Source organism: Stylophora pistillata, chromosome 13 (assembly GCF_964205215.1).
Source record: "Stylophora pistillata chromosome 13, jaStyPist1.2, whole genome shotgun sequence".
NCBI lineage: Eukaryota > Metazoa > Cnidaria > Anthozoa > Scleractinia > Pocilloporidae > Stylophora > Stylophora pistillata.
In genome coordinates this window covers 15,761,615-15,773,409 of record NC_142531.1, presented here as the reverse complement: position 1 = coordinate 15,773,409, position 11,795 = coordinate 15,761,615, and the positions used below count along the sequence as shown (strand labels likewise).

Below are 11,795 nucleotides of genomic sequence, written 5' to 3'. Positions count from 1 at the left end.
AGCATCCAACATCAGACCTGTGGGTATTATTACCCCTTGTCTGAAACCAACGTTTTCCCAGCAACAGGTCCCATAAATATAATACTCAACATGAAGTTTATAACATTTACCCGTCTTGGAAAATTTCTTGGCTTATTTGATTTTATTGATGAATGACCTTAAATTGAGAACTGTGGAGACTTTGCTAATCTTTCATCAAACTGACAGAGTGGTGCAAAAGGCGAGCTGATCAGCAACATCAAACACATTAACATAGATGAGGAACTAGAAATTCTTGAACAAAGAATAAATAAATCTTACATGCTTGAGATCATTCTAACTTGAAATCCATTTTAACTAATAATGTATAGATCATTTACACAAAATGGACCATTTGCCATTTGAATCAAGTCATGACATTGATCTATTCATTAATGCATTTCAGTTGACAAATGAAGATTGTATCCAGGAAATTATGAATAAATCATTGTTCTTTAAATGACTGGATCAAAATGAAAAATACATTTTACCTATAAATTCCTGGAGGAGAGCCATCAACCCAGTGCCCACTTTGCCCTGGGTAACTATCATCTCAGAGGAGTTGAACATTGAATAGAAAACCTACATATAACTGAACATTCCAAGGTGCCATTGAACCACCAGACAGTGGTCTTTCACCTATCATGGTGCTTGGCTCTGGAATAACCTCAGAGATGATGTTAAATCTTCAGATTCCGTCAAAGGTTTTAGAAAAAGAATTCATTTGTTAACCTATTTTTTTCTGATTAATCTATGAATTTGTTCATAGTCAATCCAATCCATTGTAATTTTTTTGTCTTTCTTACTGTATTTCACTACTTTTCTAATGCATATTTATTACCTTTGTTATTTAGTTATTTATTTAGTTATTTTAGTGTGATATTTATGTAGCCTTGTAACTGAAAAACCCTTGTAAAGAGTTACAATAAAGAGTGCATGTATGTATGTATTGAAGTTATTCCAACTTATACTTAACAACATTCAAGGTTCCCCTATTAAAACTATTTTATTTGAAAGTTAGCCACATTTTAGGATTTGAAATCTGAATCTTGTCAACCAACTCCTGAGAAATTCCCCTCATCAGCATTTTTGGAACTGCATTCCTCTGAATGTGCGCATACCCATGGCCACCATACTTTACGAGTCGATGGCGAGTATGCACATCATGTGCAATGACAATCTTATCTGCATAGCCTTCTGAGGCCAAAAATTTGATATTCTGGATTCTCTGTGCATCACTAATGCCATCCACAGCATAGTTTGGCTGATAATAAGACAGTTCAATACCAAAAAAGTCATACTCCAGATAAATCCCAGTGGCTGCCAACTCCAGAAGTTTTTCTCTATCAAAAATAGTGCGATCAAGATGACTCATGACAGTTTTATTGATGTCTGCTCCAGCTTCTTGGAGAATTCTGACTATCTCCACGGGTGATGACTCGTTACGGCCAGGGTGGATGATCAAAGGAGCACCAGTTGAAGTCTGTGCTGCAGCAGCTGCTAAGAGAGACCTCTTCTCTGAGGGTTCCAATGGCCAAGAGCACCCAATTTCACCAATGACACCACACTTTATTGATGTATCACCAACACCTTTAGTAATTTCTCTGACCATGGTCTAGCAAGAAAAGTGAAAAATAATTGTTTTTTAAATGGCTCTATAAGTGACATCTGACTAAACTTTGGGGCTATAATGAAAATGATGTAGCTAATAAAAGGTAAATTAACCTTTGAAAGCTCTTCAACTGTTGAAGATTTCACTTCTGCCGGAAGAGTGGAGTCCAAATAGTAGCCTGTTCCAGCGATGATATTTAGGCCAGTCACTGATGCTGCTTTGGCAAGGTATTCCACATCCCGTACAATACCAACTGTAGTTACTTCAACAATACTCTGACCACCTTCCTGTTTAAAATAGTCAAGTTCTGCCACAATATCATCAAATGGCTCATCTCCAAGGGCCAAGTTGAGTTTATGGCTATAGGGATTCTGCTGTATCCACCCAAGGTTAGTCATAGTAAACTCCGAATCTGCCATTTTGGCTGCATCAGACTCCCTCCAGGGTGGTCTCAGGCAGCATTTGTAATCCATCTTGATGTGCTCATGGGTGAGGGTGCGGCCCAGGGCACTGGGTGGGATGGGACCGAGGACAGTTTGAATCTGGCCTGATGTCATTGCTTAACCTGCAAAAAATTTACTGAAATCACAAATTAATAGGGCAGGCTTATCTTGAGGGTTAACTTTGATGAAGGGAAACCATAAAGCTAACTTAAACCTTCACTTCTATGAGTGACAAGACAGAATTTCTCATTATGATATCAAAACAATATCAAGCAGACAAGAGACGAGAATAAAGAAAAATCAGTTACGAGATTAATTAGTAGTTGATCCAATAACAAATTCTCTGAACTCATATCATACAGATTGTATGGCAGAGAGTAAGAAGAATTATACTATAAAGAGATCTCAGAATTGGTAATGTTAAATTAGATGATTTTTGTTGTTGGGGGTGTGCCACTAAGGGCTGCAAACCCTGACACCTCTGCATGCATGAGACATTAAACCCATTCATTTCCCTACCCAGATTACCTGCACTGGTGGATAACCCACACCTTAAAAGCAAAGAAAATTTGTACAAAAAGGGATTGATTCATCAATTTCAAATTCTCTTGCTGCTGCTTGATTACCAATTTCACTGGCACAAGCAATTTCTCTCAGCTTATAATCAAACATAAAACTTTGAGCAGCATTTTAACTTAACTGGTTACTCATAGATACACTTATCAAGGTTTCTAATTCATATTCAGTCAATTACCTTTTTATAGCATACAAACATATATACCTACATACATAAATTTATTTGATAGGTAGGTTTTAAAAATATGCAACTGTATGGCTGAAGTTACTAAGTCTAAATAAGGAAAAACAGAAATTTACAACAGTTGCCATGAAGCTAAAAATAGTATACAATAATAGTTAAAAGAGGGATCAAATAATTTTAAAATATCTAAATTCAGGGTTCTTATCACCATTTACAGAGCATTCCTTTCGGAAGCTGATGTCCCTGACACAGGTCTTGCTAGATTTTATCTTTCTTTTAAAAGAGACAGAGTTTTCAAGCTGTTTAATGGTGTCAGGTAAAGAGTTCCAGGCAATTGTGGCTCTGTGTTTAAATGAACAACGACCCTGTTTGGTTCTTAGTCTGGATTCAACAACATTCAACAATTTCCTAAGACTGTAAGACGTGTTTTTCACAACTAGACTATTTGTATTATCTAAATCTATATTATAAAAGGCTCTATGCATTATGTTTAAAATACGAGAACAATAAAAATAATTCAGTGGCATCCAATTTGTATTTATGAGTACTTTTTTGTCTTCCATGTCTCTAGGTAGTTTGTGGGTAAGTCAATTGGTCAGCTCTGAGGTGGAAATAGTTCTAGATCTTTCATTAAATATTCTGAGCAAGGGCCCCACAGAGCCATACCATATAATACACTTGGGATTATTGTTTTATTATAAATTGTTTCTAGTGTGGCTTTTGTTAAGGAACTTATGCGTCTTAACATTTTAAATTTGGAGCATTTAGGAGCGTAATGAGCTATATCTATTGTATATTTGTCATTAAAATACCTTTTCAGCGTGAAATTAGTTAAGTTTCACACATTATTTTCAATATATAATTTTCAATTATTTTCGACGTGAAATTAGTTAAGTTTCACACATTATTTTCAATATAGAATCTATTGATGCGTGTGGGCTTTCAAACTACTGTCGACGATTTCTGAAAGAAAAAAATTCGGGCATGAAATGGGATCAGGACCCACACGTAGTAAGAGGAATAGTCGAATGATACGGGGTGGAGAGAAGCGCACTCAAAAGCGCTCAAATTCATTACTTCCTGAGGATGTTCCCAAGGTTTCATCCCTTCGAAGCTACAATCTCAAGTATTTCCTTAAAATATTTCTCATGTCAGCTCTTTGAAGCCTCAGCACCCTAATCAACGACTGTTCTTAGAGCAAAATGTATTTCAAAAAAACAATCACTAACCTTAGCATATACTGAGCTGAGTTGCAACGCAGTGTCCTGCACGTTCTGCTAGTCCGTGACAAGCCTGAGTATCGTGAGTATCAGGCGTTTCTGGGAGCGTTTCTGGTCAGAGGGTATTGTGTATTTTCCAATCACTGCCACATCCAGATTTTGGATATGACACACGGTTCTCTGAATGGATTTGTGTCAGGCCTTCCTTCCTCTTCTCCCCCTCCCCTAGCCCCTTAGGAAGGCCTGACACTCAGGCTAGTGCGTGACGAGACATCACTCTCCCTCCCCCACCCCCACTTTGCAACACGGATGCTAAGTAACTTCCCTTCCCTGGACCCTTCCCTGAACGTCACATCAAGATGGCCGCCACTGCTGTGGCGAAATACATCGAGAGCCTGATCAAAAAATTAAGCCTAAAATCGGAATCCAAAACTAAAAAGACATTAATTGCTTTGACAAGCATGACCAGACACAAAAATAATGTTGACATTTTCTGCGAGAAAGGTGGATTAAGGCGACTAATAGCGCTCATCCAACTGCCGAATGAAACAATTGCTGACATGGCGTTAAGTGTATTGGCGAACTGTGCCCGTCAGGAAGAAAGCAGAAGAGAAGTAGGTTTCTGAAGAATTGAAATAGTGTTGAAAAATTCTCCTGTTGTTAACTTTATCGCCTCTCGTCTGTTTTGTAGATAAGGAGATTGGATGGAATAACAGTGCTTGGTGAGTACGTGGAAAACCCGGTTCTTATTTAGCGACCTGACTGGTCTCTTAAAAAACCCATTAGTTGATACAGAGTTTCTTGGGATGAATAACTCCGCAATATTCTGTGTAACTCCACAATATTCTTAAACAAAGCCGTTGTTCCAAAGTTAATCTCTTGTGTTGCCATCATCATCATCATCTTTATTTGTTTGAGCAGGTTGAGGTATGGCAGCAACTTTGCTGATGTGGACCTGCTATCTTCCCCACCCATCCCACCCCAGGGGAGGACATCCACCAGACAGTAATCTCGTGGGTGGGAAATTAACATCTCCTACCCCTAGCCCTGCAGGAGACAGGACCTATGGTTTATTCGTCCTTATCCGAGAAGACTAGAATCTCTATCTATTTCTTGATAATATTTCTTGATATTAGAAAGGTAGCAGATTCTCCTCAATTATTTTAAGACCATGAGTATTGGTCCAGCCTGGGCTTGAACCCTCGACCTCCCGCACTACACAATCCAGCGCTCTAACCAATTGAGCCAACCAGTGGTCATTTTCTTTATCTATGAATCGAACTGTATTAATAAAGTATGGGACTTTGCAGAAAATTTGCCAAAATATTACTCACAAAAGACCGCAAGGATTGTTAAACGATGTGCGTAAAGATCTTTTTCCTTTCTGCTGGGCTGGAGACGGGCCTTGTGCAAAGAACTCAGCGTGTTTACATAAAAAAAACTAGAACTTAATGTTAGCCTTTATTTTGGCGGGAAAGTGTGTGCAAATATTTATCTGTGAACTTTATCTGTTCTGGGTTCAGTGAACAGTTGCAGAGAGTAAAGCTAAACAAAATCAGGCAATGAGTTTGCATAATTGTACACAAACATGGTACGCACTGAGTTCAGCAATTTTTGTGGCATTTGAAGTTTTGGTCAAGAAGTTGTGAGTTGAAGATACTTAAGCCTACCAACAGATAATGAGAATGAACTACGAGACAATCTGCAAAATTTTGACAGCTACTTTAGTTATTTTGCCATTTTGTTTTGAGCTTGTTTTTGGCAAACTGCTGAACAAGAAAACTATCATTTACTTTCATCTGCTTGTTCAAACTGCAAAACCTGTCATCAACTATCATGTTGAATATAAACATGTCTAAACTACATGATAGTTGATGATAGTGGATAATAGTGCATGATATAGCTGTCGTATGTTCATGTTCAAACACGCGTGATAGTTGAAACTATCATCAGCTACAGGGACTTTTTGAACAGGGCTTAAGTTATTTGGAATTTTTTGAACTTTTATTTGTTAGAGAAGCATGAGGTTCAAGCCAGCAAGGATTTGACTAATAGAAGTAAGATATGGTTTTTTTCTTTTATTTTCCCTCAGCTGAAGTTTTAAAGAACAATGGGAAAACCAGCATATTAAACAGAACATCAAGAGCAGTAGCCAACTTGGCAGCTGACGAGCTTAGTGTACAGGTCATGGAGGAGCTCGGAGTTATTCATGAACTTGTTAAATGTTTTACAAAGACATCTGATAGTGATTGCCAACAGTCTGTCTTAAGAGCTCTGAGGATGGTGTGCACAAATTCAGAAAGAAAAAAGGCCATAGTGGATTTAGATGCCATTAAAACCATCATGGAAGTGCTACAATCTGATAAGCCTTCACTAGTGAATTGCTGCATAAAAACTGTAGCAGAACTTACCAAGGAATGTAGTAAGGAATTTGCACAGCAAGTTCAAGATTGCGGTAGTGTCAAATACATTGTTAAGCTTACCAGCAGTGACCTTTTGCAAGTGAGGAACTCAGCTACTCTGTCCCTAGCAAACTTAGCCCATCATGCTCATGTGCGTGTTTGTATTGGCAGTGAAGGTGGGATAGAGGCTTTGACTGAACAGCTCAAAAAAGATGAGCTGGGGCATGTTACTGTCAAGGCCATTGAAGGACTTTGCTATTGTTGCAGAGAAGGGATCAACCGCCTAAGGGTGCGTGATTCTTCAGCATTGGAACTGTTATTGAAGATTTTACTGTCAGGAAAGTGGCTGAGTCTTGAGAAAAAGATTGTTGCTGCATTTGCTCAGTTCTGTCACAGTGAAGTAGACTTGGAAATTCTCCTTAATGGAGATCTAGTTCCAGGTCTAATGAATCATCTTAACAGGATTATACATCAAGTACAATCCAAAAATGACCATGATGATGACCATGATGATGGTTTAACAGATCATCAATCATTTTCAGCAGACTTCTACACTGATTACTCAATGAGGACAACATCAGTCAAAAGTGTATTTTCCGATGTTAGTGCAGAGGCGCTGAAGGATGAAACTTTCCTCAAGAAGCTTGAAGAAACAGCAAGGGAGGTCACGGACACAAAAGTGACAGGCCAACTTTCAAAGTTCAAAAGGAGACTAAAACTAAAGCCTTCACCCATTCCAACCACCCCACCTCCAGGTGTGTGTACCATAGGACAGTCAGTGTTCAGTTTTGCTTCCAGACAGACTGATACAACAACATTAGTGTCGGTATGCACCTCTTCTCGCAGTGTTTCATCCCTTGCATCTTCCTGGAGTGACTTCGCAACATTGCGAAGTGCAAGTTGCCCAAGAGTGTTGCTGTCACATCAAGATTTTTCAAAAACACAGAGAGAATGTGATTTACATGAACCAACTGCAGCTCTAACTTGTGATGATCCTAATTCAATGTGCATTGAAAATCAAACCCAGGTGATGCTAGGTTCCCCAGTTGGCCTACATCCTGCTAGTGGTAGTGTTCAAGGTGAACCTGTGAAAAAAAGTCCTGTCTCTCCTTTGTCACCAAAGGTTCAGTCTGGGTTGCATCACAATCGGAGTCTTGGCCAAAGTGCTCTTACCTTGCTACTGCGTATAGCACATATGACCAATCCAAGCATTCATCTTGTGAACAAGGATTGCATTGGAGTTTTGTTGGATTACCTCTGTTTGGTGAACAATCCTAACCCCAAGTGTGCACGTATCCTTAATCTTCTGGCTGCAAATCCACTATGTTTCAGAGATTTAATAGTGCATGGAGCTGTGGTTGCCATTCATCACCAGTTGTGCTTCAGGAATTGTGAATATCAAGAAAGTACTGGCCCACTGAAGCCCTGTGATCCTGATTTAAATGCTTATTCATTTGAGGAACAGAGATTGCCAACACCCTTCAACAGCCAAAGTTCTGAAGACAGTGTATTCAAACCAAAAGACAAGATCAGCCCTAATGCAAAATACCAGTCTATGTCTTCAGCAACCCAAAGCCATTGTCAGGAAACAGGAAATCATTTATTAAAGATCCTCTCTAACCAAGCACAAACCCCTTGTGGAAAGGGTGAGATTGAACATATACTTCTCACAGGATCAAAGGAAGAATGTGAAGACTGTGTGCTTGCCTTGCCACTTCTATGCAGGTACTTACATGTGGTACTACATTTTGCCTATGTTAAACATTAGGTCCTTGCCTCATCAAAGACATTTAATTTGGGATAGTGTTTGTCTTCATTGACAAGTTCACCTTTTGTTGATACATTTTTGAAAACACTGTCCTCTACACAGTGGCCATTGACATGAAGCTGCCTACCTTTATAGTAAATGCAGGGGTGGTACAGGTCCTGGAATATTATTTTGACATTTCCTGGGACTGGATTGTCTTAAAAAAAGACTACAGGTCTTGGAAAGTCATCTATATATGCTCAACTGAAGCAAAAAAGTTTCACAATTTGTTTTATTCAGTGAGAAGTGCATGTGGTGTAATGAAAATTGATTTTGAAATCTTGGGAATAAAAGGCCCGGGAAAATTTAATCTGAGTCCTGGAAAAGTCTTGGAAAGTCTTTGAAATTTGATTCTGAAAAAGGTGATGAACCATGTAAATATAGAATATGTCCCACTGGGCATTTTGCCTCTTCCCCACCCTTTTCTTCAGCATGGCCTATTTGTACCATGTTAAAACCAGTAAAGGGCAAATGTGCTCACCATGCCTAGTTTTCAAATACCTAGTATATTGTTTGAAAGACTTGTATACCCAAAAGAAGGCTTTTTACAGTTTGTGTTTACTGCATTTTTGTGTCCAATGGCATTACATCAAGTACATGAACCATCACAGGATCTTTCAGGGACCAAAAAAATGCTAAAAATGTTTATTTTCATATTTTCTAGGACCACTAAACTGAGACAACAAATGCTTGTTGATAGGAAGGGCTTAAGGATGCTGTGTGATATTTTCAAATCACTCTCTCCAACTGGTAAAACCTTTCCAACTGTTGTGGAGTCTTTGATAGTTTTGGCGAATGAGTTACAGCTAAAGTTCCCCTCGAATGTTACAAGGAAGGAAGGTGAAGGTATTTCTAAAGATCTGACTTCATCAACCAATGAAGAAACAAACCTAGAGGCTTCTGATGATCTGCACCAAAGGAAAAAGCTGAAAAAGGATTTCAGCAACATCCAGGCTTCATCCTCAAATGATGAGAAAGATTGTTTGTCATGCCTGTACCATGCAAATTCCCTTGGTCTTCCCGATGCTACATTTGTAATGGACAATGGGGATAAAGTTGTGGCACACAAACAACTTATGATGTCAGCCTCTGATTTCTTTGCTGCCATGTTTTCAGACAGTTTCTTAGAATCAACACAGTCTGACATCTCTCTTCAAGACATTTCTGTGGATGTCTTTGGATTTGCATTACATCATATGTATGGATGCAAGATAATTCCAAATGAACAGATCTCTAGTGAAATGATTTCATCTCAGTCATGCTGTGACGTGTTAAAAAGAAAAGTTATGGAAATTCAAATGAATCACGATGAACTACAGTTCTTTTTAGAGCTGTTAACACTTGCTGACAGGTTTTTTTTGGACAAACTGAGAACCCTTTGTGAGAAATTCCTGGTTAATTTAATTAATGCTTCCACTGTGCTGCAGGTGTACAATTATGGTTATCAATGTAATTCTCCACAGTTGTGTTTGCTTTGCCTTACATACCTTCTGACCATCAACCCATCCAATTTGCCAAATCATATGTATATATTCAAAGAACTGTTCCTTAGTAGTGAACAAGGACATCTTGCAGATCAATTGTATGAAATACTCCTTTCTCATTTAAAACATTAATATACAGCCTTTAATGGTACCAGACAATTTGCTTATGCGCACAGGAGACCCTCAGTCATTGAAATTGGTATCTTAATCCAAAATATGTGTAAATCAATTTGCCGCTTCAACATCCTTCTCCTCTGTTCATACAAGCACTTCTAAGTTCAGTTTTATCTGCATGTAACAAGTTGCACAATTGTAATCTTTCAAATGAATCATCTTGTAATCTGAATTGGGAGACCAGAAAAGAGTAAATTTGTTGGCAGAATTCACTTACAACTGTATTAAAAAATTCATTTGTCTTTCATAAACCCACAACAAATACTTGTTTAAGAAACATATTATTTTAAAAAAAGTATATATTATCATGTAAGTTAAAATGTAATTAGATAATAAATATTTAAACACTCAGGTAGTTTGAATTTGAAGTGATTGGTATTTCATTTGGCATGCAGAGCAGTTACATTGTTCCAGTTAATTTTTTCTGGCAAGGGTTTATGTCATTTTTCAGGGGGTTGCACAAAGTAGGTCTGCCTGGCCAACTGCAGCTGCAGCGCTACGCAAAGATAAGGGGTGGGTTTGGAGGGGGGGGGGGGGGCGGTGTTGGCAAACAGATAAAGGATTGACTTTCAGGAATCTAAAAATGTTTGACATTTGATACCTCGGAATATGACCTTAGACAGACAAAAACAAAAACTTGAACTGGCTTTTTAAAGACCCGATTTTTGGCAGATTATTTACACACTAGCGTAGCCAGTACGTGCTCGTGCCACTAAGTTGAAATGATTTATTCTGTATTTTTGTAACTTTCTATTTTTTAGTGTTTTTTTAATTCATAATGGGTTGCGTCTCGCATGGGACTTTACGTCCCGTTCGTGCCCTCCCTTTTGGGTGCAGTTTTATCTCAGTTTCTCTTCTGTTTTCTATTTGTTATTGTGTTATTGTACTTTTGCCTTGCTTAAATATTTATCTGATATGCCCAATAAAGTCGTTAAAAAAAAGGTAGTTCTAAGGATTAGACAACAAATTATCTCCAAAATTTTCATTGATAGCAGGCCTGTTGGGTCCAGCTGCTGTTCGTGTAACCTTATGGAACCTTGTTCACAAAGAAATGAAATTCAATCAGGGAAAAAATTGATCACGTACTAGGTAACCGAGGAGAAAATCACACAAGTCAGAGCACAGGGAGCCCACACAAGCAGCGTGTCTGGTTGTTTGTTTGAAATATAAAGAAATGAACATATGAACTTCATATATTCATTGTATAAAGAAATGTATGGGAGAATATTGAAGAGTCGTAATATCATAAACCTATATCGAAGAATGTCTATGTTAAGGCTCAAATAAATGTACACCTACCTCACTTGCCGTGTATTGTCGTTTCTGTGGTTCTAAATGGCATATTTGAGCGATTTGGTAGATTTTGCGTCGACTGTTACTCCACTGTATAAGAAGGTTAGAACCACAGAAACGACAATACACAGCAAGTGAGGTAGGTTTACATTTATTTTGAGCCTTAACATAGAAATTCCTCGATATAAGTTTACGATATTACGGCTCTTCAGTATTCTCCCATACATTTCTTTATATTTCGAACAAACGACCAGACATGCCGCTTGTGTGGGCCCCTGTGGTCAGAGCCACCACGAATGAATCAGATGAATAGTTTCTCAGTTTCTTGAGCTTTAGTGAGATCATTGAACTGTATTTATTTTATCCTTAACTAACAAGTATGGAAATTAACAATGCCACAGCAAGGCAATTTTTATTTCAGGGGCACGTTCTTTTTTATTTGCTAAATTAACAGAGGACCAAATGATTCGCAAGTGTAAGTCGCCTTTGGAAATTTGTTGAGTTGTTTTTTCAAACTTCTTTTCCTTGATATCTTGTATTAGTTATTTTTTTTCAATTGTTTTTCATTAGAAACTTCACTCT

The 11,795-nt window shown here is 38.2% G+C and overlaps 3 protein-coding genes across 5 annotated transcripts in view; 1 reads left to right on the top strand and 2 right to left on the bottom strand.

The window, feature by feature from the left end:
• Nucleotides 1-123: 123 nt before the first annotated feature.
• On the bottom strand, nt 124-4,300 carry LOC111327619 (phosphotriesterase-related protein). 3 transcript variants are annotated; one of them, XM_088742556.1, is made up of 3 exons: nt 4,063-4,300; nt 1,744-3,796; nt 124-1,633 (listed from the first exon to the last, which is right to left on the bottom strand). In XM_088742556.1, the coding sequence occupies exons 2-3, from the start codon at nt 2,185-2,187 to the stop codon at nt 1,025-1,027; spliced, it is 1,053 nt and encodes a 350-aa protein (XP_088598682.1). In that variant the 5' UTR covers nt 2,188-3,796; nt 4,063-4,300; the 3' UTR covers nt 124-1,024. The 3 variants fall into 3 exon arrangements, with proteins under 3 accessions (XP_088598682.1, XP_022787571.2, XP_088598683.1); XM_022931836.2 differs by having other exon boundaries at nt 1,744-2,209; XM_088742557.1 differs by having other exon boundaries at nt 1,744-2,195.
• An 80-nt stretch (nt 4,301-4,380) lies between these two features.
• Nucleotides 4,381-10,288, top strand: LOC111327616 (armadillo repeat-containing protein 5-like). Its single transcript, XM_022931834.2, has 4 exons — nt 4,381-4,667; nt 4,745-4,775; nt 6,146-8,180; nt 8,927-10,288. The coding sequence occupies exons 1-4, from the start codon at nt 4,413-4,415 to the stop codon at nt 9,876-9,878; spliced, it is 3,273 nt and encodes a 1,090-aa protein (XP_022787569.2). The 5' UTR covers nt 4,381-4,412; the 3' UTR covers nt 9,879-10,288.
• A 1,322-nt stretch (nt 10,289-11,610) lies between these two features.
• Nucleotides 11,611-11,795, bottom strand: part of LOC111327633 (NAD-dependent protein lipoamidase sirtuin-4, mitochondrial) — a 5,228-nt gene continuing 5,043 nt past the window's right edge. The window contains exon 2 of the mRNA XM_022931856.2: nt 11,611-11,795. This exon is cut by the window's right edge and continues 957 nt beyond it. The gene's annotated coding sequence lies outside the window, so the exon portion shown is untranslated.